The sequence below is a fragment of the Chlamydotis macqueenii genome, chromosome 6, assembly GCF_036417535.1.
Source record: "Chlamydotis macqueenii isolate bChlMac1 chromosome 6, bChlMac1.mat, whole genome shotgun sequence".
Lineage (NCBI taxonomy): Eukaryota > Metazoa > Chordata > Aves > Otidiformes > Otididae > Chlamydotis > Chlamydotis macqueenii.
Genome location: NC_141561.1, coordinates 4,915,861 through 4,939,844, shown reverse-complemented (window position 1 = coordinate 4,939,844; position 23,984 = coordinate 4,915,861). Strand labels below are relative to the sequence as shown.

Sequence of the window (23,984 nt, the reverse complement as noted above, 5' to 3'; positions counted from 1 at the left end):
AGTGCGAGCAGGGCCAAAGACAAAGTGTAGTGGCTGCCAGCTGGACATGACAGGGGCTTGCGGGGAGATTACACCATAGAGGAGAATGGCTTTTGAGATAAGGATAATCTTCTACACAAACTAACTCTTCCAAGGCAGTATGGATGAGTGAGTGATAAGGACAATAATAAAACTACAGGCTGACACAGCTGATAGTTATCCTCGTGTTCAAAGATGATCAAGATCTTGCCAGCAAGATAACTCAGCTTCTTCTCCTGACTACAGTGACATATAACTGGCATTAATACCAGTTTGTATGAAGGGTCCCTAGATTAACACTTTTATTTTATGTTCTTCAGGTCAACCCAGTAACCATGGAGAGGTCTACAGCCACTGATATGGCCTCTGAAAAGCCAAATCCTTCCCACCACAGTACGGGGGCTGTTCAAATGAGGATCAAAAATGCCAACAGTCACCATGATAGACTGAGCCAAAGCAAATCTATGATTCTGTCCGAGAATGTGAAAGTCACTGAGCCTGTAAGTAAAACACTACTAATATTTTCTGAGTCTTACAATTTTTTTTTTAAATTACGGAATTATCTTGAGTGTGGTTAAGATACTGGTTTCATGATCATACTTGCAAGGAAGGATTTAATGGCACTAATACATTTTTAGGAGTGTGGCTAGGCATAGAAATCACAATTTTTCTTCATTGAAAGACAAAATTTAGCTTTGGTGGCAGGAATAATAGCATCTCCTCAGCATCTCAACTCTCAAGTGTTACAGTACTTAAATATGGCTGCTGGAGAGGATAGTACTTACAGCATCACTTATATGTCATAATTTCTGAAAAGGCAAATGTTAAAACCAGAGAAAGGTAAAGAAGTGGAAATACAACTCGGTAAGTAAACTACAACCTTGTCAGTAACAAAAATAAGTCCTGCTGTAAGAATGAATTAATTGTAAAAAGCAGACACGGAACTTCTTTTATTATTTTAATAGCTGACAGAGTTGAAAGAGTTGAGTAATTTTTTTATCCATTAGCATTTTCTTTTTAAATGAAATAGTTGGTGATGAACTCTGTTGCCAGTTGCATGCCTGCCCCTGTACTCCTTCTGAGCTACTAAACAAACTGATTGGTATGAGTCTCCCCTGGTTAATTTTCTTCCATAATGGTAGCAACTTGCAGCTGGGGCCATATGATGTTACAAAATTATTTATGCAATGTTACCCACTTTTTGGACTCCAGATCCATTTTGTTCTCAGAGAATGCAAATGAGGGAGAAAACTCTGCTAGCTGGGGACAGAGTCCTAGGTCTCAGTCACTTCTCACAACCGTGCTAGCCATGAATATTTTTGATTTGTTGGTATAATGGATTCCTATCCATTATATCCAAATCTTCAGCTTCCTAACAAAGTTTTCAATGGAGGAAGCCTACAATAACAGCTCTATTTTCTTCCATTTTTACTCAAAGTTCAAACTCAAGATTCAAACTTATGTAGAAATACATTATTTTAATCATTAATTTCTCTGGTATAGCCTAACTCATTTCACCTTATATTTTTGGCAAAAAAAAAAAAAAAAATCTGTTTAGATGCTACCAGCTGGTAAGATACTCATTTAACTTCCATTAAACAATATGATTTGCCTCAGACACTGTACATGTTTCCTCCTTTTTTATCTGAGGTGAAATGTTCCTCCATTACAAACCTGAAACGATGCTTATAGTAATTTTCGGGGAATACTATAATGTGTTATCAGGAAGAACTATACCTTCAAAAAAGTTTAAAAGTTAAGTATATTTAATGATGCCTAACATATTTTATTGGCTGTGTTTAACAAAAGGCACCAGGCTGCAGTTGTTTTTGACAAGCATGAAAACATCACAGCATGAGACTGCAAAAGGAATTATGTAGAGAAATTACAAGTGATCCATCTCTCAATGAATTATCCACCTCAATAGCCTGCAGAACTCAGCTACCAATTAACACCTACTTTATTACATGTTGGGATGTACTTAATAACTTTCATGTGTTTATGCACTATTACCTTGACTGATGCCTCTTGTACAATTAGGCATAATTGGCATATCAATATGCAAAAGTTAAAAGGATTAACCCTCTTAAAACTAATGAGCATTTCTGTATCCAGCTGCTAAATGAGACAAAATTAGCATTTTTCACTTTTGGGCAGGATTTTATCATGCAGTTTCTCATTGTTGATATTACCTTGTTACATAACTTTAGTTTTGGGGATAGTACGCCGGACTGGTACAGAGCAAGGGCTCTAAAAACTTAAATTAGACATAAATATTCACTGCTGCATTCCAATAACCATAGCAGGTACAATGCATGTTCACTGGCTGGGAGCTGAGAAGTTACTTTGCGTTACATTTGTTTAGCAGCTAATTATATAAAAGAGGAATTTTACTGAGTATGTGTCATTTTACCAAGCAAACTTGGCTCCGACATAATAGATTGAAAGCTTGCCATGCTACTAATTTCCTTTCTATTTCAATTCTTTTCATCTCTTTTTGCCATGCAGAATTTCCTGACTAGATATTGACAGACTGAAAGTGTTTTGGCGTATTTACTTAAATAAGCCTCTTAAAGTTGTTTGCTAATGCCCAAACCAAAGGCGGAATTCTGAAGGATCCAAACGTTTTCAAATACGTGCTTTAAAAGCAGGGAAATTCAAGTTAAAAGAGCAGTGGAATATCACTTGCAGGTACCAATTGTGTGCTGATGTGTCTGAATCTGCACGTGTGATTTGTGGAGGATTTTGGGGAAAGGGATGGAGGAGAGCAGGCTTTGCCCAAGGGATTTGAAAGAGCAGGGTCCGACTGACATACACGCACAAATGTGTACGTGTGTGTGTGCATATAAATATATGCACACATTTAGTAATCTTTTTTTAAAAAAAAAAAAAAAAGTTTTTACTTTCTTTTCCAGTGCTCAGTCTTCCATATTCAGTCTTCACTTTTGCCTTTAAAGGCACACAGAACTCTGATAAATGACACATATTACCAGTATGCTAAGCAGAGCTAACTATTTTGTGCTAGAAGAGAAAAAATATTTGTCCTGATTTTTCTATTTGGAAATTTTCCATTTCCAGCAATCTACCTCTATTTAGATAATGGATATAATCTCTAAGATGTCCACCAATTATGCTTATTTTCTATTTTACATTGACTGAATATTTTTGTTGTATCATCAGAGAGATTTTTCTTTTTAAAAACTAGAAACGTCTGAATAAGGGACTCCATATTACTCTTTCGCCAGCCATATTCGGCACGTGCGCTATCCTCTATGTTCTATTAATAAATGGGTCAAATCCTCTTTACCCAACTTATGCAAAACCTGCTGACTTCGGTGGATTAAGGCAATCAGCATTTGGCACATTTTGAACAATCAATAGAAATACATATTTCTGAAATACGTTTGGAAAAAAAAAAAATAGGAACATTCCAAACAATAAACGGCAAAAACCGGGCGGAAAACTAGAAGGATCACTGGTGATTTATAGAGAAGAAAATACATACTTTTCTCTGAGGGATTTGTTGTCTTCTCAAGCATTTGCTGTGATGCTTGTAAGCACACCTGGGGCTATACTTTTGAAGGTGGACAGATTATTTTCTATAGCGTGACAAAGAAGGATCTGCATCACACATCAGCAGGGCCATATGCACTTGTGCATTTTGTAGTAGCGAAGATGCAAATGTGGGATGCAGAAGCTAACTGACGCAAAAGCTGAATGTAGATTCTTGGAGGTTTATGTTATTTATTTCAATGAAAATGCTTGAGCTCTGTGCAAAGGTTAAAATTGATATTAATGTAGACTTTAAAGAGCACAAATCATGATCTGGACACAGGCTGTGGTAAGCAAGGGCTCTTTCTGTGCTTAATGTTAGTGCCTGAACTAGCAACGTAAATGAATATTTGCTATTTTCATCTGTTAAACGCCAGGGAAGTGCATTTTGCTTCATTCAAAACAACTTCAAACAATGAAATGTCTTTTTTTTATTGGTCTCTGTATGAAGAATTAGAACCTATTTAGACATTCCAAAATGTTAATGTATTAGAGCTTTTTCTGATTAGGTTAAACAAACTGGTAGGTTTATTTATCTCTCTAATACGTTATAAGGGAAACAGGAAGCAATCTTCTTTTGTTTCTTACTCCTGCGATCACAGAACACTTGCCAAAGTTATGGCTAGCCAAAAAGACAGAAATAAAATTGCTAAAAATATAAGCCTTCTGTTTAGCAGAGTTTTTGAGCCATGTTTTGAAATTGCAGGGCTTGTGCATGTTTACTTCAAATCAAGCTTATAGTCAAGTTTGAGGCTTTGTTTGTATAGATTGTCCTGAAGTAGACCCTGATATTTAATTAAAATGACACTAAATCACGTTGAATTGATAAGACTTGGCATCTCAAACAAAGGTAATTGCCCGTATTGGTTTTGTACAAAAATAGAGCTGCTTGGAAAATGTGCAGCCAACACAGACTGTCAACTCCATTTATAGATCAATATGTGAAAACCATTGATCAGGCAGGCATGTGTAACAGTAACACTTTGCATTTATTTATTGTTTTTGTACCATGTTAAGGCTTACAGGATTATCGGCTTCCAAAATATTTTGACTTCCTCATAAATATGTTATCTGTTTAATGTTAATTACAAGACAGACTCCAGCCCTCTTTTAGAGTATTTTCAGTTTTCTTGCTATGGGTAGTTTTAGCTGAAAATGGATTATTTCAATCTCTGAGAGATCATCAGAGCTTCTTTTATAGTATAGCTTATTTAGGGAAAGTTTTTGAGAATTTTTTTTTTTCCCCACAGTTTACTTTTATCCTGGAGCAAAAAAAAAAAAACCAATCTTGACAAAATATTTCTGAAAGCAAAAAGCCGCCTCGTATCACAGTTGTATACATTTAAGGTGGAAGGGGAAAAATATTTTCTTTATTGTGTTCTAATAGCGACTGTCCAGGCTTTATTCTCTGCAAATTTTATTGTCATGGGCTCCATTATAGATGCATTTACTTTAAGAAAATAGCAGTGCTCCAAAGGTGTTACCTTTGGAGGTGTTACCCAAATCATGTAACAGCACTGGGCCAGATGTAGAAAAAATATATGAGTATGGTAATTTGTGGTAACAAATGCAAGCTTACACTTTGTCTGCTCCAAATATTTCAGGGTATAAATATAAAAATATGTAATATATAAATATAAAAGCAATGAGTCCATAAACACAGTGCAGTTTTATTTCTTGAACACAAATATTGTCCAAAAAAAAAAAAAGAAAAAATCAGAAGTGAGAAAAAAAAAAATCTGTTGAGTAACATTAGTCGTTCTCCTTTCTAGTGCAGGAAAATGAGAAATGAAATGTGTCATATGTCCCCTTACTGTGTTCAAACTGGTTTTGTGCTTTCGAAACCCAGATTCGCTCTCTGGTGTGTGTCGTGCTTGTAGACTGACTCGTTCGGCCCTTAATTCCGGTTTTTCATCCGTTTCATCCACGTGTCCCTTGCTCCCCACCTGAGGAGCTGCTCTGGCTCCGGGGCAGAGGCCCTCAGCCTACACTGGGTACCGCTCCCAGATACGCGCCTGCGTGCTCAAGTATGTCCTACGTAACATAAACTCTTCCGATTTGGAGGCTGAAAGTAGATTATTAATGTGTGTATTTTAGGGTTCAATTTACCTTCAATAAACAATTTTTCTTAATGAAGAAATGCAAGTTGCCTTCCAACCCTTTTTCAGGATGAGTGTTCAGTATGCAGGTGTTTTTTCAGGCTCAGAATGACCGTTTTGTTTGTCTGACTTTTTTTTTCCTTTTTTTTTTTTTAATATATGCCCTGGAGAAGGTATTCCTTATTGTATATTCATACTATAGCACTTCACCTGAAATAATCCTGGCTAAAACAGAAGTTGTTAATTTTATTGTTAAACTCCTAATTTATTTCTCCTCCAAACGTTTTCACTGTAGCATTTCAGCTGCGTAGCTCGACAGGCAACATCCTAATGAGATCATAGAAAAAAGAAATAACCAGCACCTATTTCTTCTTAAAAGCGAGGATAAATTCATTTCAGCTCTATTAAGGGAATGGTGAATGTAACTGGTTTGGCTTCCTTGTTAAACCAAACTGAAGTTCAGACGAGATATTATATGAGTCGGAATTGCTGATTTTGACTTTTACTCAGTGTGACAGAAGGATAGAAAAAAGGTTCAAAAACCTCCAGGTTTTTTTTTTTCTTTTTTTTTTTTTTTTTTCAATCTTACATTATCTCATGCTGTGAAAATCTTTACTCTATTTACCGAGCACAAATTAGTCTTGCCAAAGGTTCTGAAAGTTTGCTACTCCAGCTTAGATCCTAAAACTTCAAAGAGAGATGCAACTCTACAAATTAGTGTATGTGCTCTGCCATGGCCATTTTAACTTGAACTTAACTAAATTCGTTTATAATTTAGTACTGATTGAACGCTGCCATAAACGTATACGGGTTACATTTTTTAAAGTTAGTCCTCTGATTACTAATTTGAATAAAAAACTCTAACCTTGTTAGCATCTGGACTTATTTCCATAATAACAACCCCTTCAGAACCTACAAAGTAATGAATAATTGACAACAAATGAAATGTTTTGATAGTTGTCGGCACAAAGCATGTTTAATGTTTTGTGTTGCTTCCTAGCTAATTATGTAGATGACACATTTGTCAGACCTTGACTGCCATTAGAAACGTGTTTCCAGAGGGGAGAAAAACAGGCTATTCATAGAGTAATTAACTAGAATGCTCAATGACCTGTGAGAGATTCAAATGGCTGCCAGTTCAGACATTGTTTTGTTACAGAAGCAGAGGGGTAATTAAAATTCCAAATTACAGTGCTATGATGAAGCATTTGTTTGTTGACAGTATACTCTTACTCTAGTTTGTTAATTCTTTTTTAAATTGCTTCTAATCCATTTTATAGCTTTAGGAGTTCCGTCTTTGAATTTACTGACAACTAATATTATGGTAAATGGTTCTTCGGCGGAGTACCGCGGGCTTGGCAGTTTCACGAGAGCGCAAGGTGGGTGGGATAGAATAGCTGTTCTTTCCCTAAACTGACATACCATGTGCTGTCACTGAGACGCGGCTAACACGGCACATCTTGTGAAATGATATGTTCATAATTCCGCGTTAGGGAAAATGTCTAGTTAGGGGGGGAAATGGTTCAGATGAAGTAATAATAATCAGACAAATTGAGGAAGGTGTCCTGAAATGTTAGAGAAAAAGCCCTGATGAGGTTGGGGTGAGGAGAACTGTGGGTTAGGTAAGCACTGTGGGAAGCCGAGGTCTGCTTGATAATGGAGGATTGGAGGAGAGTCGTCTGCACGAAGAAATCAAGCACAAAGTACAAAGAATGGGGTATTTCATCAGACCTGACTGTGTCTTTGCCAAGGCCCTTCACAGGCGGTCATGGACATGACAGGCTAAGACGTCTTTTCCCGTAAAACGGGGACTCTTTGCAAGTCCAAAGTGTTAAAGTTTTCCAAACAATGAATTAAATGCAAGCCCGGGTGAAATATTTATTTACTTTGCCAAAAGTGAGAATATGGCTTTGTTAAAGGGATCTGACAGAAGTAACATGGTGTTTGACGCAGGAGAGCTGACAGCGGCATGGAGTGAGCGCCGATTATCCTGAAGACACTGTCAGCTGGGATTGATTTCCACGTTCTCCGTTTATGTAACGGTTCCTGTAATACAGCTGACCCCCCCCAATCACGTTACCTTGTCATTTCTCTGCATGGATCAAGAAGAGATGAGCTGAAAATAGCTTAGGCACTGACCTTGAACTTGCCGGAAAAGTGAGAAGTGACAAGAGGGGGATTTTCAGCAGGCGGCTGCTCTGCAGTTGCAGCAGCACAAGGGGGCAGAGCAACACTAGAGATTACAGGTGGAACAGCTGATGCTCCAGGAGCACCAGGCTATGCCAATTTTTTTTCCCTTTCCTTTCCTTTTTTTTTTTTTTTTCCCCTCCTTAAAAAATCGGGGAGACGATAGCTAGAAGACCTGCAGTCTCCAAAACGTTGACATTCCCATCACCTGCTTGAAAATACAATTATCTGAAGCGATGCTTGATATTGAAAGACCTTCCTAAGTTTTGTGTCCTGTCTATGAGTGTCTCATCATTGTTTTCCGAGCATCTAGTGAAAGAATGCAACACTTGTATTCTCATTAACAGAGTTGGCTACAATTTGGGAGATGTTTGACAAGATCAATATGTTCCTCAAAGCCTGTAAATTCCTTTGAGTTTCATAGAAAGCATGGTGTAAATATTTAAAAAATGTTTTTAAGCTGATACAAAAACTATAAAAGGGCAAAAAAATTAAAGTAGTTGGATTTTTTTTTCCTTCAGATGTGCCATTTCTCTCTGTTGCAATACATATCTTAAAGAGGAAAAAAAAAGAAAATTTGACTGTGAAAACATTATTTAATTTACCATCTAAAACCCATGCTCCACTTCTTTTGTTTCATATTTTCTTTTCATCTGTGCTTGCCTCTTAACAGCCCTTTCTGTCTCTGATGCTGGCGGTAGCTGTGGAGACATGACATGCCAGTGCTGGCTCTTCTCAAGCATCTGGTGCTCTGGGGTGTCACCACACACGCGAGAGCTCAGACAGGACCAGGAACCCTGGGTTCACCCTGTCAGATGTCTGGCCAGAGTTCTCACCATCATATGGTAACACCAAGGCATGTCTACCTGCTGGAAAGGCAATGACGGGCAGTCCAGCCCAAATCTTCCTCTTTTGCCTAACAAGTTGGTGTTTCCCTTAAAATGAGATCCTTTCCCTTGAGGGAATATCAGATGCTGTGGTGCAGGGTGGTTTGAGCACTCCTCCCTTCAATCTAATGCTACCAAGTGTTCACTTGCCTTCTTAGGTATCTTTGGAAAAAGAAAATATTATTATTTTTTTTCCACCAATGAATCCTTTTTCTTCAAGAAAGTAGTAAACCATGGTTTTCCAAACTAATAGAAAAGCTGATAAAGAAACACTCAGGAAACACTTTCTAGGGTAGTGCTAGCAGTTCTTAAAAAAACCCAAATGGAAATGCAAGGGGTAAATAAGTGTTCCTTCTCTTGAAATTGTTGGCTTTACTGTAATCTATGGAGTAGCAGTAGAAATGTATGGTAATATCAAGTTTTGGGTACATTACATAAGACATGATATCTTGTTTAAGAGCAGGACGCAGGTGCAGACTGAAGTCTTCATTTCTTAGTGGTAACTTGTGACTGGCATTGTATAACCAACAAGAGTTTAGAAGAAAAAGGAAAAAAGATGCCCCTCTCATTCTTTCTATAAAAAATGATAAATTTGATATAAATGAGGTGAATTGCTAAGAACTCCGAATATTTCTCTCCTTTGTCTTAGCTTGTTCAAAGCCAAAGGACAATCATGGGGTTGGATCAAAACTTGCTTGTGCCAAAACTCTGCAAAATGAAGCTTTTGAGCTGTCCTGGTAAGGAAACTGAGCAGACCGAGAAAACTCAGACATGAGGTTTTAACTAAACAAAACCCCCTGAATAGTATTATTTTCTGTAATTTAATTTCTAATTCAAATTGAAATGATCCCGGACCTTTTGTATTATTTTCATTATTTCATAGTCCATTCCACACATCTTTGTGTTTTTTGCTGGTAGGAAACACTGATTCCTGCATCTGTTCCGAATGTGCTTCTCAGGCTTCTAATTTTTCTGCTATTTTATGCTGTAAACAGTGGCACTCAAATATATAGACATGTTAATGACACTGAAGTTACTAAGCTGATGCTGAATGTCTCGACACACGATGAAGCTACACCTCGTTGCTTGAGGAGTGAGATACCAATACGTCATGGTGTTAAAGAGATAATATTTTATATATGTAATATTTTTCTGGTCTTCCCTGATAGACTTCTGTTATATTTATTGCAACCAAGTGGAGAAGGAGGTGGACTGGAATTTGCCTTGTTTCCCTCATCCCAGCTTAGACATTGGCTTGCCAAGAGATTTTTAGTCCTTTCTTCTCTTTCTCTACCTGTAAAATGTGACTGAAGATGATGCATCTCCCGTTTGCACACATTACAGAGTCTGCCTCAGAGCTGGGTCGACTGTCACATTTAAATCATCCTCGTTACATAGATAACTCTATTCTCATTATATTGACTCTATTAATTGAAACAGAGTTATTCCACAATTATGCCAGTGTAACTGAGAGGAGAACTTGGCCCCAGGTCCTGTACGTTTTCCTGATCTATATTCTCAGTGCTTAACAGTTTCACTATTTTTTGTCAAAAAAGGCTTGTTTTGGCTTTGTCATTAATCAGCTCTGTTCCCTTGATTATATATCCATGTACTTTTTAGCAGCACTAGGTTTCTCTGAGGGCTTTCATATTTTACAGTGTATATTTCAAAAAGCACATTTAAAAGTATTATTTAAAAGAGTCTCTTTGGCAATATGTGTCAGTGCACACCGTGACAAGAAACATAAGCTGTGGAATTATATTGGTCTTACACTATCCTTATTAAGTACTGTGCTACGGCTAAATCGTGGCATCTAACACGTTTCCTTTCAAAATGCCGTAAGACGTGAAATATGTAGGTACTGAAACTGAGATGATATCAGACTTCCCATCGCCAGTCTTGGGCACCTGACCTGCATAGTTTCCCACAGGGGAAAAGTAAGCTCCATTTCTTTAAATTTCCAATGAGAAGGGACATGTGTCTCCTTGCATTGCGTTACATTCGATCACGTCATGTGACACAAAGTGACCCAATGAGACATGACAGGAGAGGTAAAGAACCAGGGGTTTTTGTTTGTTTGTTTGTTTTCTTACCGCAGCGAAATAACTGCACTACCGATGCGATGAAACAGGGATCAAATTATTTTGTGCATGCCCTAAATACATGTGCTGTTGCACGATATACGGACAAGTTACTAAATGTTGTTTAATGCACTGAGGAGAGGTTTTAAAACAGACAGCAGAGTGTCCTTGTTAGGCAACGTGCCTATTCTTAGACAAATAGTTGACAGCAGCTTTCTCCTGCCCTAAATCAGATCAAATTCCCTTTGAAGTCAGCGATTTTTTTTTTTTTGCAGGAGCAATAAGTGCACGATCCGATCCAGTGATGTTAACATGGTAATATTTTATTTTCTGTTTGATTCCTTGTTTGGCGAGGTACATAGCCTTGATGGATATAGGTCTTGATCATCTGTGGTTTTGTGTTTATGGGTGTGCATTGGAATTGAAACCTTCCTCTTTGAAGGGCCCAAGACCCTACACCTTGAGAGAAAGAAGCAGCTTCATTTCTCAGTATACAGCCTGTAGAAAAAAAAAACAAAAAAAACCCAAAAAAACCCAAAAAGTGTTTTTATCTCAGAGCCAACACTACTAAGTCATATTTGTTATTGTAGGATATTTCTGAATATGCTTAAACTTTAGAAACAGCTATGCCTTTCTTTTCATGACTATTGACTATCTGAGCTGCCACATGTTCTGAGAGTCACAGTAAAAATTTGCACTTAAGAGGACAGTCAAAACCCAAATAAAGAAAAAAAATGTGCTATCCTGTCTAATGTCTGAATCTTCCCCCACTTTTGGAATAAAATTTGAAAGATTGTGACATACCCTATCCCATTTTCCCTTACTTCCCCCACCATTCCGGAGCTCTGCAAGAAAGGTTGTTTTCCTGGATATTCCACCCATGGCCAGAACTGGAACTACTGCAGCTGTGATGAGCAAATCTGTTCTCATGACATCTCTAGCCCCAAGGCAGGTAGAAAACCCAGACAAGCATCCAAACTTTTGTGTGTTTATTTGGACTAAACCTGGGATTTGGACTAACTGAGCTTCACATCAGCAGTTCTGTCACCCTTAAGAGCTCATTCTTCTTGATTGTGGTCCTGAAGTCAAACTCTTACTTTATAACCTCATTACACAAAAAAAACCCCCAATGTTTAAAAATTAAAGTGCCAGGTGCCAACTCTTTTCAGTAGTTGGCTACTTCAACTTTGAGCTTTCCATTTTTTATCAGCAAATGATAAACTGAAAATTCAGTGTTCCCAGTTTAGATCTTTCTCAAAATTAAAGTGTAAATCTAAAGTGGCCACCTGTAAGCACTTAAACCTGAAGATATTTGGACACAAGTTAAACAAATTGTTTAAAAAAATGCCAATGTGTTGTTTCAGGTTTTAAGAATAACTTTGCAGGGAAAACAAAAAGTTTTCATTTTAACATTTTCAGGCCTGATTTTCTTTTTTGTGGGGTGATTTTTGGATTTATTTTTTTTAATCAAGAAATTGAAGAGCTGGCAAAAGAAACAACATGGCTGTTGCAGAAGAAGGAGGATGATGCCACCATGAAAATCTCAAAAGCATGGGAAATGTTGGGGGAATGGGTTGGTGACTGTGAAAAGCACAGAGGAAGTAGGGAGTCAAGGAAGTTGGAGGCAGATGGGCTGGGAGAAATGGGGTGGGAAAGGTGAATTTGCTGCAGCTGTGTGGAGCTGAGGGTCTTGGCTGGAGGAAGGGTCATGCTCCTCATCTCCAGAGCTGGTGCTTGGCTGGTAGCCTGGGATAAAGCTCCTCATCCATTCTGTGGTTTAGCTGAAAGCTGTGCAACGTGTGTCTAGGTAGGTGTGGACTTCTACATATGGTGGTTTGTAGAAAATCTTAAATTGTACTGAATTTGGCTGAAACTCTTAATCCTCCAGTCAAATGGGTCATAAGATTTTTATGATAATCTAAACAAGAGAGACATCCCAGTATACTCTGAGCACATTATGTGCCCATGTACCATCAGTTCCTGAAAAACTGCCATAATTTTCCAATCATTTATTTTAGTTTTAGGGTTGTTTCTTTTTTTTTCCTTCATGTAAAGTCTTTCATGGTTTTATGGCAGATGAGCCTGATTACATGAAAGTTTACCTTTCAAATACTTCCTATTTTTCACACAGTTTCCTTACCTAGAAAATCCCAATGTAGTCACTGCTCATGTTTGATAAGATTTGTACCTGGTAGATTCTAAATTACATTAATGCATAAAGCTGGCGATGCCAGGCTCCCTATTGTTACAGTTATTAAAGCTCTAACTGAAATGATATCTTTCATATTGATCTTCAGCTAGCAGCTCTTATCCAGAAGCTTTGTTTCACATTAAAGACACTAATGATTGTCTCCACAAAATGAGCAGCTTAATAGTTAGAAAAAGTTAAATGGAAAAAAGAAAAAAACTTTGATAGCCACCTTTGATAGCTCTTCATTCCAACATCTCTCATAGCCACAAAGTGCAAGCCAAGCATTAATAGAGCTTTTAATAAAATGACTTAAAAGAAATCAATGGGATTTCTCACAAAGCCTAATTTCCAGCAAGATATATTATTTAAATGTTTGTATTCCTTCTGAACAGCTCATATCCTCCCACAGCTGCCAGAGTTTTTCCTGGAATTTCTTAGGGTATCTTCTTAAGGTTTTCACTTTTTTTTTTTATTTTCGGGGATCTGGTTCTGATTTATTACATTATTGAATTTTTTTAAAAAAATAAGAAAATATAATTCTTGTACTCTTCTGAAGTCTTGCAAAATTTCCTGTAGACATAGAATCAACAGCGAAGTGTCTATTTGTGGGGCAAGGAGTTGGAGATATACTTTTCTTTTTGAGTAGTCACAGGTACTTGTGGTTCCTTCATAGACAATAAGAAATCTCTTTTTTTCTTCCCTTCAGGTGAAAACAGTGTGTCCTATCAGTAGGGCTCTCCAGCTGCAATTGTGATAAATGTATTTGCAAGACCTGAGGTTTTGACTTGGGCTGGAGTTTATGGGTGTAGAGCATATAATTGCACTTGGTTTGGTTGGTGTGTTTTCCTGGGACTTTTGGGTAGGTTTTCTGTTGTGTTTTTTTTTTTTTTTTCTTTTTAGCTTGCTTGTTTGTTTTGGCTTAGAGTGAGGAGCAGCTGCTGGATTTCTTTTTGTATTTAAATAGATTTTTTTTTTTTCCCCCTTTTTTGGCTGTGGCAGACAGAATGCAACGTAGGTGTTTTCTGTAAGATCGTGCAGTGTAAGCAGAGAAATACGTGTGAAACTTCAATGTGCTCTGAGATCATTTATTGTATTTGATATGGGACATATATCTGTTTAAAGACTGATATCAAAGGATTTTTTTTTTTTTTGACCAACAGCAAACCCACAGATTGTTCTATTTGGAAAAACCAGGTCATATTTATTATTTTGCATAACCAGAGGTATTGTATGCTGGCAAGGTAGAATATAAGGTATCAACTTCATTTACACTACTATAAACTGCAGTTCAACAGAGATGGTACTGTGTGTGTGTGTGTGTGTGTGTGTTCACTGTAGGAAGGCTTTTCCCTGACAAGCTGTAATTGATCCACAGTAATGATTAAGTCTCATACTTTATATATTAAATGTTCATATAAGAAATCATGGAGGTGAAAAGAGAGATGGAAGGGAAAGAGAATCATGTTGATGGAAAAAAAAAACAACCCACAAAACAATGACAGAAGAGAGTAGACTATGCAGAGATCCGTAGCTACAAAACATTTCCCTGCTCTCTCAATATCAGGCGGGTATTCAGCCCTTATTTCTGCTGCATTTTTCCCAGGCTCCACTGGAAGAGCCTGGATTAAGCTAATGCAGTGCCATGTTTTGGCCGCTTATTATTTATTACAATTTTAGTTCCAGGTTTCAAAAACAATTAGGGAAACTGCTTAATAGGAAAATGACTCTAATTACTTGTTAATTGAGGTTATCTGCTTCACATTATTCAAAACGTAAATTGTGTTGACACTCGTACCCAGATATGATTACTTAATAAACAGACTGAAGATGGATCATGAATGCACGCAGCCCCAAAAAAGAGGCATTTTAATTTTCAACTCTGGTTTGATCATCTGAAAGATGTTAAAATATATATAGATATATATAATTTGCATTAAGCTCAATTATTGCTTGTTAGTTCAAAAATTTTAATTATATGCTTCAAACAGTGAAAAGATGAAGTACTGAAATTTAAAAGTGAAAGGGTTTATTAAGCTTACATATAATACGTTCAGGTAAGGTTTACACACAATAAGAAACAGGATCTCATAAAGCATAATGTTACCTTCTGAATTAATAGCTTGGCTGATAAATCAAGTATCCCAATAAAATATTAATGTTAATATTTGCCATATTAGTAGTTACTCTTGTGTTTGATTTTGGGGGTCTAGAAAAAGAGGAGGAGTGCTATGTTTTGAAAAATAAACTCATCTGTGGATGAGAGAGAGAGGATTCTGAACAAGATTGTATTTTCTAAAAGAAGATAATTCTACAGTGTGAGAATAAAAACAGAGAGTCCCATTTTCCCTATATATTTGTATGTTCTGGGACCTCTGCTGTTTTACAGAAATATACAATCCTTATTTTTAAAAGTCTTAGGCCGTGGATTAGATTTCATAGTAACCAAATGACTAATGACATCTAAGACCGTGATTCCGTGCTATGGATATCTGTGTATTTGCTCTCCACATCAGTGTGGGTACAATCAACCATTTTTAAATTATTGATTTTTGATTATAGAGTTGTTTGTATTTGGGGTTTTTTTTTGTTTGCTTTTCTTTTTTTTTTAGTGTAGGTTGCAAATATCATAATTTCCTTAGGAAAACGAAAATATTTATTACAGGAAAAATCAATTAGAAGATGAAAGGTAACATTTTTGGTCTAAAGACGTAATTGGCGAACCTGTTGACAAGAGAGGGATTTCACATGTGTCTGACCGTGGAATTTCCCTGTTCTAAATGAGAGAAAGGTCTTGGTTCAGGCAGAGAAGCTGTGATTTCAGCCTCAGAGTCCATTTCTGTGTCTTAGACTTGGCCTGTCTATTGCTTAGGCATTTTTGGAAATGCGAACCTCCACAAGCCATGATGGTCAAGTAAAGAAAGGGGAAAGGCAGGAAAACAATGGGGAGTGGAAAAAGATTTAATTCTTCAGATAAAACAGGGCTGTTAGCACACTTCATGGGTTTATCTGTTTCTTAATATGCAAGCAGAACTCTTTCACTGTGAATATTTTAGACTTGTTTTTTTCCTTAGCTAAATACCTTTTAAAGGCATTTTCTGCGCAAATACTGTTACTTCCAATTTTGCCGAGAAACGAGGGAAAGTTGCAAAGCCCACAAGGATGGAAGTTTTAGAGCTGTGTTTGTGCCCATTAATTTTCTCTTCTATGATATTTTCCCATTTTCACTCTGTTTGACATTGAGCCTGAGCTTTGCTCCTGACTTGTAGCCTATGGCAGTGGAACGGCGAGATGAGACATCACAGAGATGTGGAGCACACATAAAAAGAGAAGATGTGTAAAAACTGAAATGACATGGCAGCTGAAGCAGCTTGTTGCTCAGCTTGGTTGCGTGTTTGAGTGGAGAAAGCGAGGTAAATTGTGATATGTAAGAGAATAACACTCGACAGGGTGTATGGTTGTAAGGTATATGGATGCTCAATCATGTGGTGAGGCAGAAGGCAAAGGACAAGCGCCTTCAGTATCCGCACAGTCTGTCGATATTAGTATGACCTACAAAACAGAGGGTATCGGGCTCAGAAAAACATCACTTACAAAGCATATGTGAGTAATTTTAAGAAAAGTCCATCTATACCATTTCACTACCTCTTAATCTTTCAGTAATTACGAAAAGAATAAAGTTTAGGGGGGAAAAAATCAGCATTACATGCTTCTGTGTGCATTTGCACCATAAATAGATGGATTGTCACAGTAGTATATATACAAACCACCATTTCTACTTCCCACTGGTTGTACTTAAGCACCTATTAGAGTTCCATGTGCCTTTATGCTAATTTTTCTGAACATTTACAAGAACCACTGTATCTGTGCCTGATGGGTTTGTGTAATAGATCTGACGATCTTCAAATCTGGAGTAGGGTTTTTAGGTCAGTCTCCATTCACAGCATTTTGGATATCTCAGCTGGGAAGAGAATAGCCCTTTGTATACTGACATTAGAAGATTTAAAGATTTTTATTCAAAGCACTGTTTAAATTTTGATACTTCTGGAGATAAACAGAACATAGTTTGCAAATTATTTTCTATGGCAATGTGTAATGAATTACTGGAGGAATTATAATTTAGGGGAATTTATCACCCATTATGTTCAACTTTAATACATATATATGCTTAAACCTGCAAGAAGATATAAGCAGATTTTTTTTAAAATCAGCATGACGCAGTATGCCAGCTTGCCTCTGCCTTTCTGAATGTATGTGCACCTGTATAAATGAGACAAATTATCCCATTTTTGATTTGGTGACTTTCCTTATAGATGAAGAGGTGATTGTATAAAATGCAGTGTACTGTAAAACCAGCTTCCCCATTTTATCACGTGGAAATTGTAGATTTCAGATAGTTTTGTTCTCTCTTTTATGAACCTGTGATAGGTTCCTGGAGTTTTCCACGTTCTTTACATTCTGAACTCTGTGCGCAGGAGTAATTTCAATTTTAACAGCCTAATGCCGTACTGTTACAGGTACACTATCCAGGTGATGCGGCTCTTGATAGTGATGCAGGAAAAACAGGAACAGTAAATAAATATTTGTGGAGTTTTGGGTTTGTTATTTGGTTGTTTGTTGTTTTGAGGTTTTGTTGTTGTTTTTTTTTTTTTTAAATCATATGCAATTTGCTTACAAGAAACTGATAATGGGCTTTCAATGCTATTAATGATTAAAATAATCTTGAATGGCATCTGCCAGTGATGCTAATTTTAGAAAAAAACTAGAACATTTGGCAAAATGTTAGGAAACTTAAATTAATGTCATGCTAGCACCTTAAAGAGTTTTCTGAGGTGGTTCTTGCCTGTTGATTTCAATCTTAACTAAGTACTGGATTGTTGTGGAAATTACAAAAGATTCAAAACGGGCAATCATTGTACCAGTACGGAAAAAGGGAAAATAGCATACTTAGAAAATTTTATAGGCAGATTAACCTAAAAGAGTATTGGGTGAAGTAAAGGAAAAGTTGTTGCAGGGTTTAATTAAAAAATCATAAAGTTAGGAATATCACTGATGTCAGCCATCATAACTGAATAAACCCCAATTTTTTTTTAAAAAAAAAAAAACAAAGAAGCATCATTTGTTGATGCAAATCTCATTGAAAAAGGCAACCACATTTGTGAAGTAAACTGAAAGTTTGTGAGTCACTTGACTTAATAGTACGTGACATTCTGATTAAATATTAGCTGTGTGATGTATCAGTGAAGCACACGTTAAATGGATTAAGAACTGATTAATTTACACGTTTCAGAAAGTAGTCCCTGGAGAATCATCATCAACTGGGTGAATTTTTAGAGTTGTTCTCCAGGGACTAGTACTAAGCTCGACACTAATCACTCTTTTTAGCCATGATAGGGAAGTAAATAGAACAGTTCTAACAACATTTTAAAATAAAGCAAAGATTGATGGACTGGCAAATAGGTCTGGGTAAAGGCACTTGCAGAGAGTAATCTGGATTGCTTAATGGCTGAAAGTGCATTTTAATTTATCCAAATATATGTATACATGGGAAACACAGGCCATGCTATTCCCAGAACTAGGAACTATATTCTGAGATTTTACTGCAAAACATAGTTTCTATGGGTGTTTCACTGTCAAAAAGTTTGAGCTGACCCTTGTGTGTGATAATGAAGAAGAGAGACAGCAAATGTTCATGTTTGTCAGTGGCACAGATGAAAAGGAAATTAGAATAGTGATATTCAAATAATTAAGATTATGCAAGGAAGAGGAAAAAAAAAAGGTCAGGAAAACTGTCTTGCCAACGAAGGACCTACAGACCTCAGCATGTTTAAATTATCCGAAAGAAATTGAAAGGCAATTGATTTCCTGCTTACCTACATTAAGGGACAACACTGGGCACCAAACGGTTCTTTAATGTAGGAGAAAAAGGCAATACAAGATGAAACGTCTGGAAGCTGGAAGTCCCCCAAAATAAAATGAGAACTACAGTACACTTTGCAAAGACTAGTGGGAAACTACCAAGAGAATTGTTAAATTCATCATTTTTTCATGCCTTCAAATAAGAAATGGATCACTTCCAGAGAGATATCAAACAGAAATTTCCTAGGCTAAGTCCAGCGTAATTTGGATAAAATATTTATATAAACATTTCTATAAACTGTGCCATCTTGATTCCTCATCCATGTCAAGGGGTGGAGAAGCAAAGAGATCGAGTGGCAGGTGCTATCTGAAAGCTTTCGTTGGACTGGGGATGAAAGAGGAAGAAACCCAGCACATAAGTGATAAATCAAAGCCTTTTTCACTTCATTATGTGATGTGTATTTGTGACTTTGCTGATGGCGTGGTTTATGTGTATGTACAGCATAGTATATATGCAATGAAACATACAGTCAAAGTTCTGGTTTCATTTACTACCAAAGCTTCTAACAACATTTGGCTTATTTGTTTTCTTGAGGTGCTGTTTGTTTGGGTTTTATTAATTTAAAAAAAAAATATATATTTTTTTTTCTTTATAAGGTCAATGACTTCTCTGGTGGCATACCTGGAGTGAGTACTGTCTTTATACACTGTGCATGTTTTGGATGGCAGTAGATGATTCTAATTTTGTTTTGTTGAGGGTTTTCTATTATATGTAAGGTAGGTGACTTCTCTATCAGAACAGAATGAGGAAAATCAAATCAGGGGCAATTTCCAGTCTGTCTAGATGCTTCAGAAATTTCAAACATGATAATTCCATTTGTTCTTTTATTTTTCTGCTGTATTAGCATTATGTGGTTTGCTGTCAGTGTAACGCCACAAGAGTGAAACCAGGAGATTCAGTGTGCTTGGGTCAGAAATAGGCACTTCCCTCTCCTGCACATTCTCTTCAGTATACAGGCCAATTTGTAGAGTGAGCACAAAAGGGAGTGTCATATTATTTGAAATGTTTCTTTGTCTATGAATGGCAAATACCTCGTAGAGGCCTCCCAATACCTGAAGGGAGCTGACAGGAAAGACTGGGATAAACTTTTCAGCAGGCCCTGTTGTGACAGGACAAGGAGTAATGGTTTAAAAATAGAGGAAGTTAAATTCAGATTAGATATTAGGAAGAAATTTTTTACACTGAGGGTGGTGAAACACTGGCCCAGGGTGCCCAGAGAGGTGGTGAATGCCCCATCCCTGGAAACATTCCAGGCCAGGCTGAACGGGGCTCTGAGCATCCTGATCTGGTTGGAGATGTCCCTACTCCTTGCAGGGGGGTTGGACTAGATGGCCTTTAAAGATCCCTTCCAATACTAACTATTCTGATTCTATGATTCTAAGTAGTGAAACACTACTTAAGAAATATATACAATAGCATTTTGCAATTGTAGTTCTTACTTAGCCAAGACAAAAATGGATTACTTTTTTTTTTTCTTTTTAGCCTGTGTGATAAAGAATCAAATCAAGAACTCTGAAGTCCAATACGAATTTGATGAACTAATTTTGGTGTTTAAAAAAACCCCAACAGCCTGACCTTTGCATTATAGTACTTCTACTGTGTCAGCAGATTTTGGCAAAAGTGCTAGGAAAAAAATTTTGTGTGAGATGAGGGCAAATTGCAAGTGGAGAATCCCAGAGCCAGTTAACAGTATTAGCAATCGCTGCTGTCCTACCTGGCTTGCTGTGAGGTTGTAATTAAACATAAAATTGGGAAATCTCAAAGGAAGAGTGAAGAAAAGTTAAGCTTTTAAATATTTTCATTCTTTTCCTAGCAGAATATAGTGATGTCAAACAGAATAGGAAGGAGTCATCCTGCTAATTGACCTTTGCAAAATCACTTATTTGCTGAAAAAGCTACTTGAAGTAGACCAGTTACTATTTTGATTAGTCTGTTTCTTTCATATTAGTGTTTATCATGGCACCTGGGAAAATCCCTTTGAAAACTTTGACTCATTCTTTCTTCTGCTGTGTATGCACTTTGGTCCTCTGAACAATGCTAATAAGTTATGCTGGTGTGTTTTTTGTTTGGTTTTTTTTTTTTTTTTATAAAGGATTACAGGTTGTGATAATATTAGAGACTAATATGAGTCAACAAGGGTGGAAAAAAAAAAAACACAACCTTCTCAAGCTTACTCAGGTTATTAGTGCGAAGGGAAGGGGGAGCAGATGGTGAGTTAGAGGGCCATCCAGATATTATCAATTTAACAAGTATCCAAGTGCTTCTGTATTACAGTCTCTAATTTGGATCTCTGAATAGTTTTTAATAAGATTTAGCTATGGGGTTTTCAGCCATGACCTGTATTAGAAGATGTTCCTTCCAATCACATTAAAAATGCACTTTGTGAAAATTCCTGTACTGACAAAAACAAAGTACTTTCCAGTGTAAAAGCCAATGTTTTAGCTCCATGTTGCCAATTTTTACCGAAGTTGTATTCTTAGTGGCTTTTTCCCCTTCAGATTAAAGAAGCTGAACTAAACTTGGAAGTCAGAGTAAATAGTTTTTATTCAGGCTCTTTGACTTTTGTCACTGGATGTTCATAAAGACTTTTTTGGCCTTTTTTTCCTTGTAAATCTGATTCCATTCTGGAGCCAGGACTTTTTTGGCACTGCTCCTGTGCAACTTGGACGCAACGATCTGATAACACGTCCAGACCAAAACAGATCAAGTAGTCACACATGACTGATTCGGCGGAGCATGCTCAAAGACAAGACTGATGTCTCCGCGCAGCAAAGAGTTCTCTAGGGTAGGGGCACCACACTCAAATCCAGTCACCCCAGAGTAAACACTAAGTTAGACACAGCTTAAATGTGCCTTCGAGCACAGGCTTCCACTGCTGACTAGATGAGAGCCCCAAGCCAGGTTCCACATCCAGCCTTGCTGTAGCTTTTGTATCTCTTTTCAGCCTGCTAGCAAGTGTACGTAATCGTTAGAGCAGTATTGGGGTGCGCTCAGCAAGGGGCACGGGAAGAAAAAAAAAAAGAGTAAAACACTTGTTAGAATTATTTTGTCACTACGGGTATTTGCAATTCATTTTATTAATTTTCCATGAGTGTTTGTAAGTGTGATAGATTGTTCATCAGAGTGTTGGCAGAAAGGAGGAGTCTTGGAAGACTCTATTGGAAACAGTCTCTGTGACAGAGATCTCTGATTTTCTTCTCCCTCCTTCTCTTAAAAGTTTTGGTCATCCCATCAAAGAGCACAAACTATAGTATGTTACTTTTCTAATGACTCTTATGCAGTGTATGAAGGACAGCTAATGGACTATGAACGGTTGGTAAAAATACCATGGCATTTAGATGCACATATAAAATTATTCAAATAATTTTAATTACAGTTTTAATAAAACACATTCTTTTGGAATAGTTAACAAAAATATTACTTTTAAACAGCTTGTTATTTAAAGTAATAAAATTATTATTATGTGTTGATTTACTGTTAATCAAACTACTTTTGGGGAGAAAATGAAATTTTAATTTTAACATTTCTGCTTTGTCCTAAAGTATCTGCAATAAGGTTGACTTTTGGACTACTATTTTTATACAAAGAATCTCTTGTTACCAAGTAATTTTTTTCTCAGTTACTATTTCAGAGGGCAATGACACAGATTAAAATGGATCTTTGTTCAAATGATTTTTTTTTTTTTATTATCTACTTTTACTAGTGTCGTTTTTAACCATGGAATATTTTCTGCAGTATGATATATATGGAACACACATTGAAGGTAAACAATTTTAGACAGGTCTGGATTTGGTTCACACTGCTTTCAGTGCAATCTGCCTTCGATTTTTATGTACTATGATCACTGAGTGATGCACGATGCCTGAGGTAGTTTTAAGATAAGTTGGGTTTCAGAAGCAGGCTAGCCCAGGAAGCAGTATAAACTAGGCTGTGTTCTGGTTCATGTGGCCATGGCTGTGCTGCTCTGATGCTTAAGCCAGTTTATTTCAAGTTAGCCTGGGTATCCCTCCACTGCTGTTGACTATATAGAGCATATTCTTATAGAAGAATCTTTGCAATTTCCTTGTATCATTCCATTTTGTATTTTTACCCCCCGGTATATTCCCCCCCAGCCTTTGTACTTCTGGCACGTATGTGTCCACAGGTGTTATTAAGTGTAGGGTAGCATGTGGTGTCCATGCTTCAGTGCTATCGCAGAGGAAGGACTTCCTACAGGAAAAAAATGATCGCTTTCAGTATTTTGCAGGCTGCCCATCTAAGCCCATCATTGCCTGGCATCTACACACTAAGGGCAAGGATCCAGCGAACTTGTGAGTGGGCAACATGCCATCTGAACAGATGGGCATGGAAGTAGGCAGCCAGTAGACCATGTATGTGCATCAACTGTGGGTGTTGAGGGCAAGATTCCCAGTGGAGAATGTCCAAACAGCTGTCTGGCCTGAGCCAACATGCCTACGACCAAGCAAAAGTGCCATCCCTAAATCCTGCTGAGTTGGATTAACCTTCAAAAATAAAAATTGCTTCTGCAGTAGCATAAGGTGAGTTTTTGGCTTGTTTAAATCCGAGAGAAAGAATTAGGTAGGCAAGAGAAAGACATGCAGTAATGTAGAGTCCAGTAGAGAGGACTGTGTGTTTGTCTAGGAATATTAATAGTATTTTATATAAGGGTATTTATATGGTATACAGTAACTGATGACTTGCAGGAGTGTGACATCAATGTTAATTATGCTCTTTCTGTTAGGATGCTCCTTTCAGGAGAGACCGAGGTTTTGAGTGCATTTGGATTGTAGTGTATGTGCTGGATGGGATTTTGTAAAGGCAATTCTTCCGGATTTTTTTTTTCAGATCTACTTACTAAGTTTTAATGATTTTTTTTTTCTTTTCTTTCTTTCTTTCTTTCTTTCCCCTCGATCTGAGAATACCATTCTGGGGTGCAATTTCAGGTCAGAGTTGCTGACACAGTTTTCTGTCACAGCAGAATTCTTGCATTTATTGTCATTATTTTTCTAAAATCCAAAGGAGACATGAAAAGATAACCTGTCATTACTCTCT

The 23,984-nt window shown here is 37.1% G+C and overlaps 1 protein-coding gene across 5 annotated transcripts in view; it reads left to right on the top strand.

Annotated features, from left to right (window-relative positions):
* ARHGAP15 (Rho GTPase activating protein 15) overlaps positions 1-23,984 on the top strand; it is a 327,658-nt gene that overhangs the window by 16,873 nt on the left and 286,801 nt on the right. For 4 of the 5 annotated variants that reach the window (XM_086750894.1, XM_086750893.1, XM_086750896.1 and 1 more), the window contains one exon: positions 339-518. In XM_086750894.1, the coding sequence (XP_086607020.1) occupies positions 354-518 (165 nt within the window). In that variant the 5' untranslated portion in view covers positions 339-353. Of the gene's footprint in view, positions 1-338; positions 519-11,099; positions 11,140-23,984 lie in introns of those variants that run through there. The other variant, XM_086750898.1, reaches the window with a different exon arrangement.